Source organism: Mauremys reevesii, linkage group 18 (genome assembly GCF_016161935.1).
Source record: "Mauremys reevesii isolate NIE-2019 linkage group 18, ASM1616193v1, whole genome shotgun sequence".
NCBI lineage: Eukaryota > Metazoa > Chordata > Testudines > Geoemydidae > Mauremys > Mauremys reevesii.
Genome location: NC_052640.1, coordinates 12,048,328 through 12,070,467, shown reverse-complemented (window position 1 = coordinate 12,070,467; position 22,140 = coordinate 12,048,328). Strand labels below are relative to the sequence as shown.

General features: G+C 41.3%; 1 protein-coding gene across 12 annotated transcripts in view; it reads right to left on the bottom strand.

Annotated features, from left to right (window-relative positions):
• The window catches only part of ADGRD1 (adhesion G protein-coupled receptor D1), a 257,981-nt gene that overhangs the window by 180,471 nt on the left and 55,370 nt on the right, over positions 1-22,140 (bottom strand). For all 12 annotated transcript variants that reach the window (XM_039504723.1, XM_039504722.1, XM_039504714.1 and 9 more), the window contains 2 exons: positions 21,171-21,246; positions 15,165-15,306 (listed from right to left, as the gene is read on the bottom strand). In XM_039504723.1, coding sequence (XP_039360657.1) covers positions 15,165-15,306; positions 21,171-21,246 — 218 coding nt within the window. The remainder of the gene's footprint in view (positions 1-15,164; positions 15,307-21,170; positions 21,247-22,140) is intronic.

Here is a 22,140-nt window from a genome sequence, read left to right as displayed (position 1 = left end):
CTCTGCCTATTTTTGCATCATCTCCAAACTTTCTCACTGATGATCTTACATTTTCTTCAGATCATTGATAAAAATGATAAAGAGCACAGGGCCAAGAACCAATCCCTGTGGAACCCCAATAGATTTCCCCTTTATAATTACATTTTGAGACTCATCAGCTAGCTAACTTTTAATCCTTTTGATGTGTGCCATCTTTATTTTATGCCGTTCTAGTTTTTCAATCAAAACGTTGTGTGGTATCATGTCAAACACCTTACAGCTGTCTAAGTATATTACATCAAATGCTATTACCTTTATCAACCAAACTTGTTCACTCATAAAAAAAAAATTAAAAAAAAGATATGTAGTTAGACAGGATCTATTTTCCATAAACCTATGTTGATTGGAATGAATTATATTACCCTCCTTTCATTCTTTATTAAAATACCTGCTTCCGGCAGAATAGATGAGGTGCCACATAAGCCCAATGGCTAAGAAAAGGTATTTTGCTGCCCATTTTGCAAGACTACAAAATTGACTATTTCTTAAAAGTAAAGTATCCCTAAAGGGCTGCTCTAATTAACTGGCTAGAACAGAACCTTCTGCCAGCCAGAATGCAATGTGCTCTACAATTTTTGTCATTAGTCAGGGATCAGTGAAGCACATCACACTCCAGTTCCACCTCCTTCATTACGAAACTACCTTTTGGCCTCACCAACCTCTTTATGCCCCCTACAGTCAATAGGGCTGGCTTCACACCATCCCATAACTCCCCCAGGCTAAGGGAATATTCAACTGCCATATTAGGACAGATTTAAAGTCATTTTGCACCACTCTGGTGGCAGAGAATGACCTTAGTCGAGCCAAAGATCTGGCTTAATGTCCCATCGCCATAAAGAAGTCACATAATTTCAGTGTAGTTCTGGAATAGAACTGCACTGTGTGAACTCTTCCGTTAGACACACCACGTGTGTTTTCATTCCTGACATTCATCTCTTGTGAATTTGTACCATCTGCTGTAATTTCTTGGATCAGGTAAGTGAAATGTTGCTTTTCTCTGATCGCTCCTGCTGTGAACAGCATCTTCTTGCCAGGATCAGGGTTTTCTTGATGCTGATCATTTTATAAAATGGATTGCTGATTCAGCCACACACAAAACTGGACATATTGGTAGCAAGGGGTTAAGATTAAATCTTCGAGTTCAAACTGCTACCAGCCTTCGTGTGGTGCCATATACATTGAAGCTGACAGAGCTGACTATTTTAACTTCAGTTTTGCCATGTGTTGAGAGCAGTGGCCATCCCTAAAAATAATTATTTGATCTTGATGTTTCTCATTTAGTTGTTCCTGGATAGTAGATTTTATAGTACTGCATGCCATTCATGTCCACTTTGTTTGTTCCCCTGCAAAGATGCTTCTAATCTATGTCCTTTGAGGGGAGAAACAAGTTTATTTTATAACAACAAATACTGCAACCCACTGTAAAAAAGTAACTCTCTTTAAAGGGGCTAGAAGAAAGACTGAAAACTAATGTAGAGAGTTTTGAAGAACACTACGCCAAACTCTGACGTTCTTACTCATTTTTTAATTAGCCTTTACGACGAAGTCAATGGGATTTTGCCTCAGTAAGCACTGAATAAAATACAGAGGATCTAATTCTACTCTCTCTTACACCCAAGAAACGCCACTGAAACTCAACAGAACTGTACCCAATTTACATCAATGTAAGGGAGAGGAGAATCATGTCTTACGTCAGGTCCTCGAGATTTACCCTACTTTATGGCCTGCCTAGTAATATATCTCCTAAACTTTACCAATCCCGTTTGCTATTCATACACTGATGCCTCACAATGACTGCAGAAATTATCAGCTACCATGGAGAATTAGCATGAGCTTTTGTGCAATTTATGTACAAATTGTTTTCCATTTTATTTTGATTTGGCCAGGAATCCTGCATGAAGTTTCTCTGGGATGGTAATAATTACAGCACCATTACCGAATGTAGTTTACTTTGTACACTTTATACTTTTTTAGTGCTGGTGAAAGGTCCCAGGTTGACAGTCACAGAGACTCAAGTACTTTAATTGATAAGAGAGTCAGTGACAGTACCAGTTTCTTCATGCAACCGTGCCAATGTGTAATACCTCTAACTGGGAGAGACCAAACTAGAGGTGGAAAAAGGTCATTCTGTTTCCAACAGAGAGATGAGAGAAATCTTTTGGCCAAATTTAGAACTCACTCAAAAAAATCAATGATTCCAAATTTAGGATAGCTCTCAAATTTTGATAAAATGGAGAACTGGGCTATAGACAACAAAATTAATTTAATCAAAGACAAATGTAAGCTGCTACGCTTAGGGAAGAAAAACCAAATGCACAAATACAGAATGGGGGATAAGTGGCTTGGAAGCAGCACTGCTGAGAAGGATTTGGGAGCAGTGGTGGATCACAAACTCTGCATGAGTCAACAACGCGATGCTGTTGCAAAAAAAGCAAATGCAAATTTGGGTTGCATTAACAGAGGCATAGCATGCAAGTCATGGGAGAGGATAGTACTGCTCTCCTCAGCACTGATTAGGCCTCAGCTGGAATACTGTGTCCAATTTTGATCACCGCTGTATAGAAAAAGATGTATAGAAACTAGAAAGGATCCAGAGATGAGCAACAAAGATGATTAAAGAGATGGAACACAAGCCATACGAGCAAAGGCTGAAGGATCTGTGTATGTTTAGTTTGGAAATGAGGAGATTAAGGGAGGGCATGATAGGGGTCTTCAAATACTTGAAAGGCTGCCATAAAAATTATTCTCTTTTGCCCATAGAGGGCAGGACAAGAGGCAATGGGTTCAAACTACAGCATAGCAGATTTAGATTAAATCTCAGGAAAATCTTCTTAACTGTAAGAACAGTAGGACAATGGAACAAATTGCCTAGGCAATTTGTGGAAACTCCTTCCACTGGAGGTTTTCAAAGAGAGTCTGGATAGCCATCTGTCTTTAGATACAAGAAATCCTGTATCTTGGCAGGGGGTTAGACTAGATGACCATTGCAATGCCTTTTAACCATATGGTTCTATGATTCTATGACAGTGGGATAGACAAGTGGCACTACTGAGTCATCGCATGATGACATTTAAAGGTGGAGGAGCCACATGAGTTGGGCACTTCAGTCCTGAATAAAATGAAACTCATGGCTGCTGTATACTTCTTTTGATTTCATTCAGCTGGCCATCCCAAGAATTGCTTGCACAACAAGGTTTTCTGAGTTGCTTTCATACCATTAAGAAAAATGTTTTTTATTTTAAACGAAAAATTGTTTGAACTGAGGTGGAAAATGCTTCATTCAAAAATGTTGTGTGCATTCCAAAGCTTTTCCAAACAATCCCAGTAGTTTTGCAAAGCCTAAAGGATTACCATCTGCCCCCACCCTTCTACTCTATGTCCATTTAATATTTAGAGCCAGAACGGAATAGGTCACCATAGCGCTCTTGAAGTCAATGGATCATCTTACGCAAATGGAGTTGTGATGCTCAACACCAGCTGAGAAACTGGCCCTGGACTTTCTACTAAGATTGCCAACGTGTGTCAATTCGTAGCAGTTGCACTGGTGGGTTTGTTGTAGGCACCAGTCCCCTAGGAGCTAGCCTGATTCCACCAACGCAAGTCACATAAGCCACAAACAAGTCATCAGGCGATCATATTTTCAGTCATAACCAACCTTGGCTAGATGCAAACCAGCAGACCTTGCAGTTCATTTCCCTGTATTATCCTTTCTCTCAATTGTATATATTTTCCTTGATAGCCAAGAAATGTTCAGGTTTCTAAATTAACCTCTTTAGGGTTTGTCTACACAGCAAAGAAAAACCTGTGGCTGGCCCATGCCTGCCAACTCAGGTTCACGGGATTCGGGTGGCAGGGCTGTTTCATTGCTGTGTAGACTTCCAGGCTTGGGCTGGAACCCAAACTCTAGAACCTGTGGCATGGGAGACCAGCATGGGGTTTCCTTTGTTTTGTAGGCCTATCCTTAAGCAACAACCTCTTTGGAAATAGAGCCTCAATTTATAATATTATGCTGTTGAAAAGTTTAGAGGAAAATCCAGTTTTGTATTAAATATTCTACATTTACAGACTGTACTAACTGCCAGAGCTGATGGAATCGATCAACATTGTTTTCTGGCACAACAGCCCCTGCTTGTTAGTTTGTCAGATGATGAAGATTTGCTCTGCAAAAGGGAAAAAAATTCTGTATATGTGGAGAAAGCTCAGCTAGCTTCTTGTGTGGGTGTATTTTGACTGGCAGACTCTGTGCAAGGAAAGAAAAAAAAACAAAAAAAAACTGATTCAGTAGAATAAATTAAATTTTTTTTTTATAAGGAACTCAAAAGCTCACCAGCAGTGAAGGAGCTAAATAATAGAACTGCAACAGAACGGCATGAGAGTGTCTGGTGACGCAAGCCAAGCTTAGCAAAACATTTATTTCCAGTGTCTATTGCCCCATGAATCTTCTTTGAAGCAGTGGGAGTGAAAGAAAGATCACTAAAAGAGAACCCCTTACATTTAGTGTTTAGCATGATACAGCACTGTAAGAAACAGACAGGGCTGAGCAAAACCCCACAGATTTAAATAGCCCCAAACCCTGCATCACAGGCCTGTCTCTTATAAGACATGCTTTTCACAAACGGCTATTAAATCATCTTATGAAAGTGGATAAGTATCATGATCTCCATTTCACAGATAGGGAAACTGAGGCACAGAGCAGTGAAGTGACTTGCCCAAGGTTGTACAGTGAGATAATGGCTGTGCCAGGCACAGAACTCTGGTTTGCCAGCTACCAGTCCTGAATGGGACTCAGATGCCCCAAAATGAGTGAGAATGAGAGGACAGATTGTGTGGGGCGGGGGAAAATGTATTTAAGTTACTCACATTTGTGAGTTCAGAGAAAGTTCAATTTGAGTTCTGGGAAAAGGTTTGGACATTATTTCATCCCAAACGGTTGACCCATGCCTGAGCCGGCTAATCCAAATACTTCCATGAGAGAAAAAGTAAAAGAGCATGAAAAAAGTTATAATAGAACACTGATTTCAGGGCAGTGTTCAGCACACAAGAAACAGTCTTTGATATTAGAACACTGACAATTAAAACAATTTGGTATAATACTACTGTAAGTACAATCATTGTAGACATCTTGCCCATAAAGATCCTGGTCCTGGTAACAACAGGTGGCCAAGAATTTCCCCCCCCCCTTTTTTTGGATGAAAATGGACAATTTTTAATGAAAATTTCTGCCCACTGCCAGCCATTTGACCCCCTTCCCCTCCTGCCCACCATTCAATTCCCTTGTCCCTGTATCCTATACAGCTCTTCAGTGTAGAAGCAGGATTTTGCCCAGTTCCTCTACAGGAGGGAATGGATACTTTATAGTTAAGTATCTCCAGTGCTCCTATCTGGTTGCTGCAGACTGGCTTGGCGTTGGCCTCCATTCTCTCATGTGAAAATGCTTGCTTTCAAACAGAAAAAGAAAGACACCCACTTCCAAAGAACTCTCTCAGAAATGTGGGTGCAATTTTCAAATAAACTTGGAAGGTTTAATTATTGTCTGCTTTTTGCATATTAATCATTCCATTCGGCCTTAGTTCAAAAGGCTCTATTTATTGCAAAGATTAACTACTATAACTGTACCCTAAAATAGGTGCATTTTATTTCCCTCCTTGCTCTTTTTCTATATCTCAGCGAGCGGCATTTTTTTTCCTATACTGGAAAGCAAAGATAAAAGCCCTTCAGTAACCTTTCCGGTATCACTAAAATAAATACAGTGGGCTTGATTCCTTCTATTAGCCCAGTTTTACAGGGCTGTGACCCAACAGACTTCAATGGTATTAGTATGGATCCAAATCAGAGTAAATGGAATAAAGAATCCAGTCCCACAGTTGAACCTTTAGTGAGAACAACTGTTGGTCATGCTACCTTTTTCTCCTTATTTTTCTACTCCACTTTGCTTTCTGTTATGTGGGGGACATGCTGTAGAACCAACGGGCAGCTATAACAATGTCATTGGCAGCCAGTTTTTATATCCTTACTCTAACCATTATGATTACTCACAGCGTTACATAAATACCTTGGGTTTTATCCTTTAATACGGGATGTATAGTTAAAAAAAATACCCACAATGACCTTTAACTTAGTTATTTGCAGCTGGCTTCTGATATTCTTGCCCATATGGAATTGTACCTTAATTCCATGGAGTTGCCCTATGGAAGTCAATGGGACCACTCCTGGAACAAAGTGCTACGTAACAGGAGTGAGATCAGTGGAAGCTAGTCCTTGGTTGGTACAGCCTGAAAGCTTGAAGAGAGACACTACAACCATTTACTTGGGTAAATTCAGAGCAATTCCACTGACGTTACACTAGTGCAAATGAGAACAGAATTTGTCCCATTGTCTTTACATATGCATCGTTAGAAAGCACAATCCATTCATCCATCCCTTAAAAACAGGCATGCATGCTAATTAATTTCCACAGAAAAGTCAGCAGAGATACTATTCCCAGGGCCACGCTCTCTTCAAGGCAAGTGCTCTTTTTATTGAGTTAAAAGCATATCAGCTAGCTCAGTCCAACAGAGTCTCTTGCATCTTTTATCCACAATTCTCTGCCATGGCTCTCTATGGGTAAGCAGTCACTATAATTCTAGCTGCTCAATTTCTTTGCTTCCAAAGATTACTCACAGGATTTTGATTCTATATGAAAAGATAAGCAGAGGCGTTTGGGTCAGTTCAAAGCTATCCATTGCTCAATGGTCCATAGCTTTCTGGTGTGTTCACATCAAAAGCAGAAAAATAGAAGCCCATGGAAAGTGGCAGAGCAGACAACCAGTACATATCTCCATTGCCTAGATCTCGTATTGCAGCTTGATTGAATTCGCCTGCAAACATTTTACATCTAGTCTGACTTTATTCTGTATTTTAAATAGAAATAATCATAGTCTCAAATTGAATATAAGCAAGTCATCTTTATCCAAAACAAAAGCAAAAAGAAAGTTGCATATGTACACTGAACCTAAAATGTTTTAATTAGAGCTGGTTGAAATTTTTCTATTGAAAAATCTTCCCATTAGAAAATGTAGTTTTGACTGAATTTCATGTTTTCTATGGGGAAAATGTTGATGTCAATAATAATTTTCAATTTACTGATCACACCTGACCCCCCAACTGCCAGCCCCTCCCCTCCAGACTCTCAGCCCAGCCCCCCCTCCTTGCCACGCCCCCCTGCACTCTACATCCCCTGCCTGGCCCGCAGAAACCCCCTCACCTTTCCAGATGCGATCCTCATCCACACAGTGGCAACACCTCTACCGCCCAGATATGGTGGTGTTCAAACAGCTGGAGCGGGGCCAGCGGATGCCTGGGTACCAGAGTCTATGGGGGCCAGATACGGAGCAGCAGGTGCAGGCTGGGCCCTGGCATGGAGCCTGGTGAATCATTGCACTTGTGGCTGAAGTCCTGGCAGCCTTTGCGTTGCTACCAGGACAAGGCCCAAGCCACCCAGCATCTGAGCCACGGTTGCAGTTGTGATCTTACCCACACCGGGGGGTGAAGAGCAGCTGGGGAGTGGGTCAGAGCACTTCCCTGACAGCATGGCTGGGACCACTTCCTGCTCCTCAAAGCACCAGCTGGCAGCTACGCCTCATCCCCAGCCAACACCTCCAGTCTGCCATTCTCAGAAATCTGCTGCCCAAAGCAGCTGCCTAGTCTGCCTATAGCTAGAGTAGCCTCTGCTCATCACCATGGTATTTGAGCACCTCCCGATGACTAACAGATTTCATCCTCAACACACTCGTCTTATCGCTGTTTTACAGATGAGGAACTGAGGCACAGGGTAGATTAAGTGATTTACCCACGATCAAAGGAACTCTGTAACAGAGCTAGGAATTTAACCCGGGCCTGCTAACTCCCAGTACGGTGCTTCATCCACTAAACCAGATTTTCAATGCCTTCTGCTCCCACTGATTGCCTTGTGTGACCCCACTGGAGGTCGTGACCAACTGACTGAGAAATACTGCTCTAGATTGTCCCTCCTATTCATATCCCATGATCAGGCACCTGTCCCACCAAGCTATTGCACTACCACCACAAAAATCCTTTACATTTTGAGCCAATTTACTCCTGTAAAACTCTCATTCATGCAAATGAATAAACTTGTTCTTCATATTAAACACTGGCAATTCGGCCTTGCGTTATGCAGCATATTTTCCTGACATTTACAAAAAAGTGACACAGACTGAATTTCTTCGCATAGCTTCTAGAATCACACCAGCATCTTTTGCAAGTGGTTAAAACATATCAGTAGGTATACAGAAATACTAGCCACTAAATATATGGAGTTTAGATTCCAGAAAGACCACATCAAGAGATCAGACTGGATGATGATGTTTGGTTTTAATTTGAGAAGCATTGAATATCCAGTTATTTAGTTCTGAATATGGGCCACATTGTGAGTCAGGCTACATGTCCAGGCAGGGTAGAAAGAGGGAACAAGAACCTTGGATGGAGGCCTGTACAAGCAAGTGGAGCTACTCCCCTGTTCACTCCAGGTGGGCAGAGAGTTGGCAGAGTTTGGACTCCACCCCCTCAATTGCTGCCCAGAATAGCTGAGCCAGTGCATGGGTGGAGGCAGGCACTAGTTTACTAGTGGTACAGACAACAATAAATTACTACTACTGGGAACAAGGAAGAAGCAAGTGAGAGTCTCTGTGTCACATCCAAGGCTATCCCAGGGATGCTGCAACTTACACACCTTTCCTCTGCCCAAGGCTGTGCCTAAAGGCAGGGCCAGCTCCAGGGTTTTTGCCACCCCAAGCAGCAAAAAACCCCAAAACCCCGCAATCACAATCTGCGGCACTACCGCCGTCACTTCATTATTCGGCGGCAATTCAGCAGCAGGTCCTTCGCTCGGAGAGGGAGCGAGGGACCCGCCGCCGAATTGCCACCGAAGAGCCGGACATGCTGCCCCTCTTCATTGGCCGCCCCAAGCACCTCCTTGCTGAGCTGGTGCCTGGAGCCGGCCCTTCCTAAAGGCACAATCTAGACCTATAATCCTCCACAGTAGAGTCTATTTAACAGACCTTAAGGATACACTCAAAACTAGTCAGCTATCCCCTATTTTTAGTTAAAGTCTCAAACATTTTTTTTTTTAAAAAACAGACTGTGTTGACAGTTGAATCTATAGATCACTGTTTCCAGTTGGATTTCAGACATCACTGATAAAAGAACAGGACAAAGTTCCAATGTGAATGTATTTTATTTTGCGTGCAACCAAATTCTAGGGATGCCACAGCTCCCCTGCCTGGGAAAGCAGAAAGTTCCACTGTCAAATAAAGAAAACTCAGTTGTGGACCAATCAGAAGAGGGGAAACAATAGATCCTGATTTCTGCACTATACGCAGAGTAAGGCCGAGAGTGTCAAAGTTGCCTAAGGGGTTTGAAACCCATCACCCATTAGAAATGAATGGGAACTGGCCATCCAGCGACTTTTTTAATCCAGCTGGAAATCCCAGTTATTAAGTTACAAAAAGATCTTCTCTCTCACCCTGCAAAACTACAATGCTTTGCCCACAAAAGTTTTCAACTGTTCTGGGACTCCTTTTGAAGCTTGTAACCAAGGTTGTTTTTTTTTTCCCTAAAGAGGCAGAAGGGGCACTAAAACTTAGAAAGTTGGCCTTAAACTTATTCAAATTATGCATTTATCACACTGGAAGCAGCAACACGCTTTGAACAATAGAAGCAACAAAGTTTCTTGTGTCCACACATTTCCTCCAAGTTTGGATGAGTTTTTAAGGGAAGCCTTGAGTAGAGTTGTATGATCCTTGCCAGGTTTGGTTCACAATGGGTTTTTTAATCAATTGTAGTTCATGTCATTTAACCCTGAGACTCAGGTTCAGCTGAGTTTAATATTGTGAAGGGGAAATCTAAGACAAAAACAGTGCATATAGTTAAGATCTGCATTATTGCACCTGGATTTGTAAGGTTTTTCCATGGCTACTTTGACCCTGGAGGACCTACCATGTGATCACCAGTCACAACTATTATAATAAAAACAAAACAATGAATCCACAAGAGTAAGAAAAACTGTGCACGTCCAAAGATAGGAAAAAAGTTTGCTTTCCATTTCACTACAAGCTTCACAGGATCAAAATGTTTTTGCACAGAACTTCATTGTCATAGCTAGCAGAGTTAAACATCATTTTAGTTGCAAGAGGTTCACATAACTAAGCTCTCAGGAGCCTGATTAGCTAGTTTTGAGCTGCTGTTATATCAAATACAAAAGAAGCTCAAAAACCATCCTAACTAGAAATTTCCTGGAGGTTCAAGGACAGAACCAGTGGTTGTGTCTCACAGCTTTGTTAGTTACAGTATAGTGAAAATGGTTGCTTGCTCAGAAGACTAACAAAGCGAGAGAGTGGGATGCAGCAATAAACTAGTCTTTGTTTTGGAACTGTGTTGTCAGCATTGTTCATTGCAATGACAGGGACATCATAACATGGTGGGGGGAAGGCAATGTTAACAAGAGGTATACAGGACACCCGTCAGCGGGGAACACCACTAACGGGGGAGAGAAACCCCATGGTTTACTGTCCAGTTAGGAAATTTTTCTCCAGCTGGAAATTTCTGAAAAACTTCAAGTAACGTAGACAAGCAGGTGGATTTTATTCACCGGATTCACTTGGCACCAGATGTTTCCTCCCATATTAGCCAGCTAGGAGGCAGTGGCATTGGAACAATTTTTATAGTGGGGGTGTTGAACGCCATTGAGCAAAACTGTAAATGACAGAAACCATTTCAAGCCAGGGGGTGCTGCCACTCCCCCAGCATCCCTAGTTCCAACACCCCTGCTAGGAGATGAGAAATTTTGATCCAGACTTTTTGAGAAGAGAGAGGAGTCACCTGTTCACCCTGCTTTCTCTTTGTTCATTCTTGACAAATTCCCACAATGTTTACCATGTGAAGATAAATGCCAGAAAATCTCAAGTGAAGAAACCTTCCTGACCAGGTCCTTTTCTCACCAGGTGGACAAATGTGGAGGACATCTTTGTGTGACTGCAATGCTGACAGAGTGTTTTTAATTGCCATGATGGAGAGTAAAACTTCCAGGGAAGTCTAAGCTAAGGGCCAAATTTCCAGGAACGGTTTAGAGCCAAATCTAGCAGTGGTGTCAATTTACACATAGGGTCCAAACTGGTGAAAAAATGGGTAATATCCCTTCCCTCCACCTCTAATCTCTTCTTCTTCCCCTATTTTCTTATTTCTCCCTTCTCCTTTTTTCTCGCCTGCATTTAAATCCAAGATACAGACCTTCCCCAACAGAACAAAGTACACAGGTCCAAATCTTAATAGGTGACAACCTTAATTCAAATTAGACATGACAGTTCTAATTTAGATACTGAAGAGAACTACAGCAAAATTAATACTCTATCATTAAAAGAAATCAAGAGGCATGAGAGCAGTTGCTATACTTCAGAATATGCAGTGATAGGGTCACGCAGAGGGCAAGTATTTGAAACTGGTTTTGTTATTTTACGGTTTTTGGAGCTCGGACTATCACGTATGATGTTGGGGTAATGAGGAATGACATGCATAATCTCTCTTCTCAGTTTGGGCTGTGTCCAATGTTCAAATTTACTCAGAACTTCAAATCTGAACCCCACCCAAACCAAACTATTATATTCTTTCCAGCCCTGTCTCCCTTTGGGTTTCATTGAATCTATAATAAGGAATTATCTTTGGAAGCCAAGACTGAAACCCATGGAGGCAACTGGACTGATCTCTCTCTCTTTTTTCCAACAACCATATGAACAGATAGATTTTGAAAATGATGGTATAAAGGCATTTTGCAAAACTTACAACATATGGATTGAATAAGGTAAAAGCATTATAGTAGGGTCAGACAAATATGCTCCATTGGATTGTCTGGGATTGGGAATGGGTCCGTTTACAACAAATATGTAAACATTTTCATACTTGCCTCAAATCTAAAGAAGTCATGAGGGGTAAGGACTGTTTTGGGATCTGATATTTCTGCACTGATATTCCCCCCGCAGTCATCTTCAGAGCTAATGCATCATGAGAATACCCGACCTGCCATTCACAGCTCCGCTAGAAGCCTTTCAGGGGTCACTCAACAGCATTCTGATCCCTGGTTAAATTTGCCAGGCTGGCAGATAAAACTAACCAACAGCTTTTTTGTTTGCAAACTGTGTAAATTTGATATAGTATTGAGTCAATCCCAAACAATCCAATGGAGCAGATTTCTCTCTCCCAGCTGTAATACACTGAAAAATCTCTGTCTCTTTTTGACAAGCTTATGAACAATCAAGAGATCAGTCTAGTTGCCTCCAGGGGTACTCCATGCAACTGACAATTAGACCTGTGTGAGTAATTGATTTTTTAGTTTGGTGGCTGAACCAAAACAAAACAAACAAAAAACAGAAAAAATTGATTTGGGGTTCACAGAAAAACAAATTTTTGCTTCAATGTTTTCATTGAAGTTGGAAAAAAATTAGTTTGGGGTCCAATCATAGAATCCTGTGGCAGGACCAAGTAAACCTAGACCATCCCTGACAGGTGTTTGTCTAACTGGTTTTTAAAAGGCACCAGTGATGGGGATTCCACAACCTCCTTTGGAAGTCTATTCCAGAGACTAACTACCCTTATAGTTACAAAGTATTTCCTAATATCTAACCTAAATCTCTCTTGCTACCGATTAAGCCCATTACTGTTTGTTCTACCTTCAGTGGACATGGAGAACAATTGAGCCCTGTCCTCTTTATAACATATTTAACATATCTGAAGACTTATCAGGTCCTCCACTGAATCTTCTTAAGATTAAACATGCCCAGTTTTTTTTAATCTTTCCTCATAAATCAGGTTTTCTAAACCTTTTATCATTTTTGTTGCTCTCCTCTGGACTCTCTCCAGTTTGTTCACATTGTTCCTAAAGTGTGGTGCCCAGAATTGGACACATTACTCCAGCTGAGGCCTCACCAGTGCCATGTAGAGCAGGATACATCACCTCTCACATCTTACATACAACTCTCCTGTTAATACATCCCAGAACGACATTAGTCTTTTTTCCAACTGCATCACACTGTTGACTCGTATTCAATTTGTGTTCCATTATAACCCTCAAATCCTTTTCAGCAGTACTACCACCTATCCAGTTATTCCCCATTTTGTAGTTGGGCATTTGATTTTTTTCCTTCCTACGTGTAGTACTTTGCACTTATCTTTACTGAATTTCATCTTGTTGATTTAAAACCAATTCTCCAATTTGTCAAGGTTGTTTTGAATTCTAATCCTGTTCTCCAAAGTGCCTGCAACCTCTCTCAGCTTGGTGTCATCCACAGATTTTATAACTATACTCTCCATCCATTATGCACTCCAATGAAATTATTAAATAGTAGTGGAACCAGGACTGATCCCTGCAGGACTCCTCTACATACAGCCTCCCAGTTTGACAGCAAACCATTGATAACTACTCTTTGAGTATGTTTTTTCAACCAGTTGTGTATCCACCTTATAGTAATTTCATCCAGACAAGTGTGTCATGTAGCACTGTATCAAAAGCCTTACTGAAACCAAAATAGATCACGTCTACTTATTTCTTCCTATCCACTAGGCCATTAAGTCTGTCGAAGGAGGAAATTAGGTTGGTTTGGCATGATTTGTTTTTGACAAATCCATGTTGGGTATTACTTAGAACTCTATTAACATCTAGGTGCTTACAAATGATTGCTTAGTAATTTGAAATGCTTAATTTTGTTTTGGGGTACCTTTTTTAAAATAAAAATAAAATCATGGTAAAACTCAAACCTAAAATGCACTTTGAAATGAATTAAAACAAAAACAAAACACTGCATTTCAAAAATTAAACGTTTTGATGTTTTCATTTTTTTTTAAATCAAAACTATTTGGTGAATACAAGCCATATTCACAAAATGTTTCAGTTGACCTGAATCTGCATTTCTCAGCTGAAAAAAGTTTTGGATGAAGAATTTCTCCCAGCTCTACTGATAAATTTTAGAAACCTTCTCATTCTTCATGCATCACTCTTGGTATTAAGATCTAGCAATGAAAGTCTTTGAGCAACTCCCAGACATGATATTGAGGCATAAAGTCAAATTCTCAGTCTTTCACTTTTAACTATAGCACCTTTGGATCTGGAACTTTCTTCCTTATTTCATCCAAAATGGCAGATGAGGCATGTTTCTATCATTAATAAAAAGAAACCCCCTCTGTCCTCTAACTTCCAAAATTGACACATGCCTGAGTTTAGGCCTGTAGCTCAAAACAGTTGAACACACTGTAATAATTTGCCAAACAGACAAGACACTAAAACTCCTCAGACTTCATTCCCATGTGTGACAAAGATTCCCGAACACAGTGTTACACACAAAGTACAAACCAGTACTCCTTTCATTCCAGCAGTTCCCAGCATCCAAATTGCCAGCAATTAATTTTGCGCTACAGAAGCTGACTCACAGTGCTAAGGTGTTTAACCTATCCTTGTAATGAAAAGCTGTACAGCCAATAGGAAATAAGCATTAAAATAGAGGTCAGTGCCATGCTCAGAAAAAACAGAAAATAAAAAAATGCATGCTGCTTAATGGTTTTGCAGGTAAAGTTACCTCTATACTGCTACTACTTGCCTATATATAATGTGTGTGTGCTTTCTGCCTGAATATGTTGCATTTTCACACTAACTCCTCTGCCTTCAGAACAAACTGCTCTACATTGCCACCGCGAAAGAAAGAAACAAACCCACCCACTGGATCATCACAAAGATACCCCTTTCTCAATGAGTATGCAGTGATTCATATCATATGGCACTTGTTGTAAGTTACATACATACATAAAAACAGAATATATCCCAAAGGATCAAAATCAATATTTGTTACCTAACCTTCTTATTAACGGGGTCACTAGTCAGTCTTTTGTGGCACTATACAAACAGACACAGTCCCTGAAATATGGCAGTTGGGAAAAATGCAAACTAAATTTTGCAATCATAGCTATCAGCTGAGTCATCGTTAACACAGCCATATCAACATCAATGAAGAGAAACCTCCACAAATGCAAAAAGATCAGAACAATTAGTCATGGTAAGAGTGTAAACTGGAAATTTCATTTTCACTTACCAATTTATGGGTGAGCCGAATGGTAATAAGAGGAGATCCTGACAGATTATGAGACAAGGTTGGTGGTGGCTCCACCTTCAGGGAAATAATATAGCTCATTGCAGAGATCGTGTAGCCTTTATAAGCAGCAGCCTCAGCAATCCTTGGAAAGGAAGAGCAAAAAATATCAGGAAGTGGGCAAAACAGCATTTTAGCATTTGCAATTCATACTATTATGGGCTGATCTAAGTTCGGGAAGGAAAAAGTTACTCCTTCAATATGCACCTGCTGCTCTGAATTCAGTGAGTTAGGCCTTGTACTAGGGCCAAGTTCCATGGATAGGCTGAAGGTCCAAACTGAAGGACCCTAGCTGAGCTGCAGAGGTGGAGCCCTGGCTGGTGAGCTGTGTGTTAAATGCTGTCTCTGCCTGCTAAAGAAGAGTAAGAGCTGAAAATGCAAACCTGCTGGGTCAAATTCATCCCTAGTTTAACTTAAGTTAAATCAATGGAGTTGCACTACAGATCAGTGTGGCCTCTTCCCTCTGAAACAGTTACAAAGTCAGTGTAACAACAAAGAATTAATCTGTTTTTCAGTTTAAAATGATGAGGCCAGACCCTCAGCTGATGTAAATCAGCACAGCTCCATGGAAGTCAATAACACTATGCCAATTTACAACAGCTGGAAATCTGACCCTGTGTAATAAAGAGCAGAACATATTTAAGTAGAGTTTATTTCTTTTTGAGTTATACGGCTCAGCATTTAACTTACTTACGTCCTCCACAGGTCTCTCTCTGTGCTGGAGAGAGAGAGAGAGAGAGAGAGAGAGAGAGAGAGAATATGTGTGTGTATGTGTGTAAAATCATTTCATGGTAAGCTACACATGTACAATAGAATTAACCTTAGATCAATGCACTGAAGCTATTAACCTTCCTCATTATATGACTCTAATATGGATGATGCAGAGTCAAAACTGTGACCATGCACATATCTGCATGAAACTGTTTAAAAGATTAAACTGTACCATTAATAATTTGTTTTGTAAAAGTTTCTTGTACATCATAAGCAAATATATACACGAGACACCAGAATCACAGTAATCTCAGTCCTGCAATTAGGTCCATGTAAACAGACCATGGCACATCCCATCCCATTTAAGTTTTGCATGGGCACTAGGATCAGCCCATGCAAGATCTTCTCACAGGATCAGGAACAGTTCTAGTAGCTAGATATTACCGTCGGTATTCCTTTGTTCTGTTTCTACTTAGCTTAACTCATCTCTTTTACAGCTCTTTATAAGCCTTTTTTAAAGTGTTTTAGATTATTATAGACAATTATACTACAGGATGGACTCACATAAATGCATGATGAGGAATCTGAGTAACTGGAGGATACCTTTCTGCTGCAGAGAAAATTTGATATACTTACGTGAGCAGATGCCCTATTCCTATGTAATGATTAGGAAGCTGGCTAGCTACGAATTTTTTTAGCCCTGGTGAATTTGACCATACATAAAACAAACTTTTTTTTTAAAATGTTCAGTTAAAATGCTGGGCAAAATTCTGCTCTTGGTGAATCTTAAATCTGGGTCTCTACACATATAGGAAGAGCTGAGATCCACTCGGTCAGAGTAGAATTCTGACATAAATTTGAAAAAGAGTCCCATTGATCAAGACCAAACACTGTTTACATTAGCAGAGCATCTTCCATCATTCACTCCTTAGTATTAGGTCATGCAGACAGATGAGTGATAGTTACAATGGCAAATGAAAATGCATGGTGAACTCACTATTCATTAGCTTGGGTTACCAAGCAAAACACACTAGCCTGTTTGGCTGCTCACAAGAACCATGTAAGTTACTCTCCACATCACAATCTCATTTCCATCAGAAAAATGCACTTCTTTAAAAACTTATACCACAGTGGTTTCTTGGTGTTTCTCTCATACTGACTAAGGGCATGGCTACACTTGCAGATGTAGAGCGCTTTGAGTTAATCCAGCCTTCATAGAGCACAGTAGGGAAAGCGCTGTAGTCTGTCCACACTGGAAACTGCAAGCACACTGGCGTGGCCACATTAACAGCTCTTGCAACGGCCACAGAGAGCAGTGCATTGTGGTAGCTATCCCAGCATGCAAGTGGCTGCAACGTGCTTTTCAAATTGGGGGGTGGGGTGGAGTGTGACAGGCAGTGTGTTTTGTGTATGTAGGGGGAGAGAGTGGATTTTTAGGGGCTGAAAGCATGCTGTCTTGCAAGTTCAGACAGAAGTAGACCTCTCCCCCCAGCCTCTCTCTCTCGCACACACAGCATTCCACAGTAATGGTTGCTTTGTCTCAGAGCAGATAAGCATGCCAGCTGTCAGAAACAGAGCTTTCAAAGGGCATATCCAAAACAATGACAAGAGTGGCCACTTGACTTAAGAGGATTATGAGACGTTTCTCGAGGCTGATCAGAGCGCAGTAATGCAACACTTTGTTCACACACTGACACTGGGGTGCTCCAGTGGGGGCGCATCAAACATTATTCTACTCGCCAAGGTGGAGTACCAGGAGCCCTCTAACCGTGGAGTCAGAGCGCTCTACGTGCCTTGCCAGTGTGGATAGGTAGTGAGCTAGTGCACCTGGGGCTCCTTTAATGCGCTATAACTCGCAAGTGTAGCTGAACCCTATGAAGAGTTCATTTCAGACATTAACTGATGTCATCAAATTGCACAGCTGGATTGACTGAGACAGAAACTCATCTCGATTTGTAGGACATATGATCTAACTCTGGTTCTATAACCTCTAGATGATATTAGCATCATTAGGGATTATTTCTGATCCCATTGCACTCAGTAGGCATTTCATGCATGCAACGGGGAGCAGAATTTGCCCCTCAGCGTATGTAGAGTTATAGTCAGAGAAGGGCTCACAATGTGAAGTTTGGATCCAGATGTGTATCTGAATTTTGAGCTTGCTTCCCCAAAGTCTGGGGGTATTTGGATCCTGGACTTTTGTATGCTGAATTTCCCAATGTTCAATGTATTCACACCCAATGCTTTAGTTCATCCCATATTACATCCCATCATTTAACTCAGTTAAGTATTTTGTAATGCTGCAATACAAGGCCCAGAGCAGTAGTCTAATGAATCTGGATACATGTGAAAAAAAACTAAAACAAATAAGAATCTGGCATTCCCCAGAACCACTGTCTAACAGGAGTGGCGCCAGAGTTTCTGGTGCCCTACGCAGAATTTGGGGGGCAGCATTTTGTGCACTCCCCACGGGGCGCGCGGGAGCTTCCGGTTCCGCTCCCATCACACCGCCGAAGGAGGACCCTCCGCTGAAATGCCGCAGGCGACAGCGGCAGTCATTGAGCTGCTCGATTGCCCGCCGCTGTTTTCCGCGGCACGTCGGCAGAAGGTCCTTCTTTGGCAGCGCGACGGGAGTGGAACTGGAAACTCCCGTGTGCCCCGTGGGGAGTGCACAAAATGCCGCCCCCCGAATCCTGGCACCCTAGGCGACCGCCTAATGGAAGCGCCAGCCCTGCTGTCTAATATTAATGTATGTTACAGGATGAAGGGCCTGTAACCTGTCCGACTTCCATGGGTTACTCCAGATTTGCACCAATGTAGGACTGAGAGCAAAGTCAGGCTCGAAGCTTCTTTAGGTTTTGATTCCCTTCTTAAAGAACCAAAGTGACTCTTCCAGAGAGCTCTGGTTAGACGGTCTGAAAATAGAACAGTCATCTGGCAACAAAGCGCAAAAAAATTTTGATGCGTGCCACAAGGATAATGAAATTCTGTCATGAAGAAGAAACCAGACAGACTGTAAATTATAGGTGCCCAAGAAGTCTGAGGCTAAAGAACCCTTAAAGGGTGTTTTTAAAACAACTACTCTGTGGAAAACATCATTAGAAAAGATTATTTTGGTGAGACTTAAGCCAAAAAGGTGCAATAGCAAAGCGCACCAAAGTAAACCAAGGGAGAAAGAATTGCACACTTATTATTTTTCAAGCATTCCTCAGATATCTGATGCTTTGTTCCACAAAGGAAAACTGCCAAGGCAGCATTCCTTGGATTATTAAGTTTCAAAACAGGCCTCTGGACAGGCAAACCATCTAGAGCGCCAGAGACATGATTCTGTAATACTAGATACACTGCAAATATTTCAGGTAGCCCAGGTTAATATTAGAAACCTAAAGGCCACTTTTAAACCAAGCATTCCTTAAAAAGTATGCATTCAGGGCTGATCCTTCTCCCACTGAAATAAGTGGCAAATCTTCTATATGCTTCAACGGGAGTAAGAATGGGTCCTGGATTGTCATGTTCTCTCTGCAGGAGTTGAAACATGGGAATACAGAACTACTCAATATTCTTAAAAATGGCAAAATTGGCCCTGTTGTGCTGACAGATCTCTGTGCAGGATTGGAGCCCAAGACTGATGATGATGAAATCATGAAAATGCCCTGGAACTCAGTGATTTTAGGCTGAAGGTATTTAAACACTGTGTTTATCCTCGCTAATCTTTGACCTGTGAGTCAAGACCACATTAATTCTCTCTCTCTCTGTGGGAGGCTAAAATTATGGTCTATTTCCCTTAATAAATTATAGTGAACATACATCTTGAAAAGCGAAACTCTCAAATTATTGCCTCTATTTCTTCATATCAGTAAGAAATATTGCATGCTGCCGATATATTTCTTTCACATACTCCAGTGAACTACCTTTATTTAATTTATTTTTTGCATCAAGAAGGGTGCATGGTATTTTTTATAAAATTAAACTGAATAGGAAATCATAAAATGATCACAGAAGAATTGTAACATTGCTTCAGCATGATCATAAGTGGTCCTAATTTAGGGGTGTTCAAGTGGTTTCAGCAGGGTGCAATCACCCCTCCATTGCACATGGCTAGATAGGAAGAAGTCCCTGAAATAGACTGAAGCTGGAGTCCTGAAATTGACTGAAGCTGGAGTCCTGAAATTGACTGAAGCTGTAGCAGGAAGTCCTGGCATGGGAAAGACTGAGAATCACTGCCCTAATCAGCAGAGAGTTAAAAAATGACCTGCCTAAAAGGCAAATGTAATGTTTGACAAGCACTGCCTTGCAAAATTCCCTGGGAAACTGACTTTCTGAGATGTATATTGCTCCTAGTTTATTTGAACTTATCTGCTAATGATTTCATTGGCACAGTGTATAAAACAAAAAGGCTTTTGATGTATTGTCTGATTTATTATTGCAAAATTAGTTTACAGGTTTATGGGACTAAAATTCATAGCACTTTTGGGGGGGGGAGAGAGGTTATATACTGCTGCATTATTTAAATACAAACAAATGTCACCTTTTTTTTTTGAGACAGCAGAAAAGAAACATAATTTAAGTTCCATATAGGGCATTAATTCAAGGATTAAATATATGAATCTGCAATATAAATTTCTGATGGATCAGCCAAGTATGTAGCAGAAGAGGTTTAGAAGACAGACAGATAAATCACCAAAGAAAAGGTTTTATCCCCAGCAGGAAATACGTGCCTACAAAGGGCTTTATTCCACCCCTACAGTTAATGGCTAAACTCCAAGGGGAGCAGTGTCCAGGCCCATGATGTCTGATACACCAGTTGCAAAGAACAATTGTTCCCATTTGTGCTTAGTATCCCACTAAGGCCATCACCACACTATTACAGCATGGACAGTTCTAAGATCAGGGGTATCGTTCACAGGGCGACAGTTGCCACCCTCTCTCTCCACCATCTGGATAGGAAGCAGCAGCTGTGGCCAGGGCTGGAGCCGAGTGCAGAGCGAGCTGGGTCCCAGTCCCTGCCCCAGGCCAGCCACAGAGGAGGCACACACCCGTGCCTGCCTCCACCCTTCTCCCCTCCACCTCCCCACCCTCCTCCAGGATGGGACCAACTCACTAACCCCTCCCCCCCCCCCACACACACACAAGCAGCCACGGCCTCAGCAGGGAGGCAGAAAAGCCATGCTGACATAACTTTGCCCTCCTCCCCACCCCCAGCCTTTTCTGAATGATGCCCCTGCGTAGGATACTTACTTGGTGTCCATAGGGTTGATGTTCTGGAAGAAACGGTGCATGTTATGGTAAAAAAGGCCCACAATGGTAACCCAAGCTGTGAACAAAATCAACAGGAGAGATTATACTTAAGTATGACAGCCCTGAGTGAGACACTTTCCTCACCTAGGTATGAAACTCCATGTTAATTTAGAATCCTGACTTTTGCAAACCTTCACACCTTTGCTTTAATGGGAATTCCAGTTGCTCCCATAAAGACATTAGAAGGCAATCTGCAGTCTGCTGTGCAATGTTTGGAACAGAAATCAGGATAATGAAAGGAAGCCTGACATCTACCTCACCAAGAAAGTATAGAGTTAAACTGTTAAATTAATCATTCATCCTTTATTAAAAAAAAAAAAAAGTCACCTCAGAACAAAAGGCAGCTAAGAGTGGCCATACCAGAGCATCCAGGATGCTTAAAATAATCAGAAGGACTATTTGACTATTAGCAACATTCACTGGCATCTTAAACACAGATGAGTAGTTTTTGTTTCTATTATTTGTTTTCTGTCTGCATATGAAGTATTTACAGCTTCTCCAACACTTAAGTGAAAAGACAGATGCCCATTTTACAAGTGTCAGCCATGCAAGTGTCCTTTATTGTCTTGGTCTGATGGGTTCCAAGTATTTAGAATGTCAGTCGCTTCAAGGTGGAATACATTTTAAAGGCTAGCTCATTTGAACAGCCTAGCAATGTGGCCTGTTAGTTGAAAATGCCATTAATAAGATTTTAGATGGTTTCTAACTCCCTGGAAGATGCAAGTTAAAGGTCTTACAGTTTGGATTCAGTCCAAACCACTGGACACAATAATGTCCCATAAGAAAATGCCACATGGTGGGAGAAGCTGTAAGTGGGATGGGGAAAGGTCCTTTCATGTGGTATTTTTGTTATTTCAAGTTGTGTTGTGCTCTCAATAATTCAAGCTTCGCAGAACTCAGAGAAAAATCG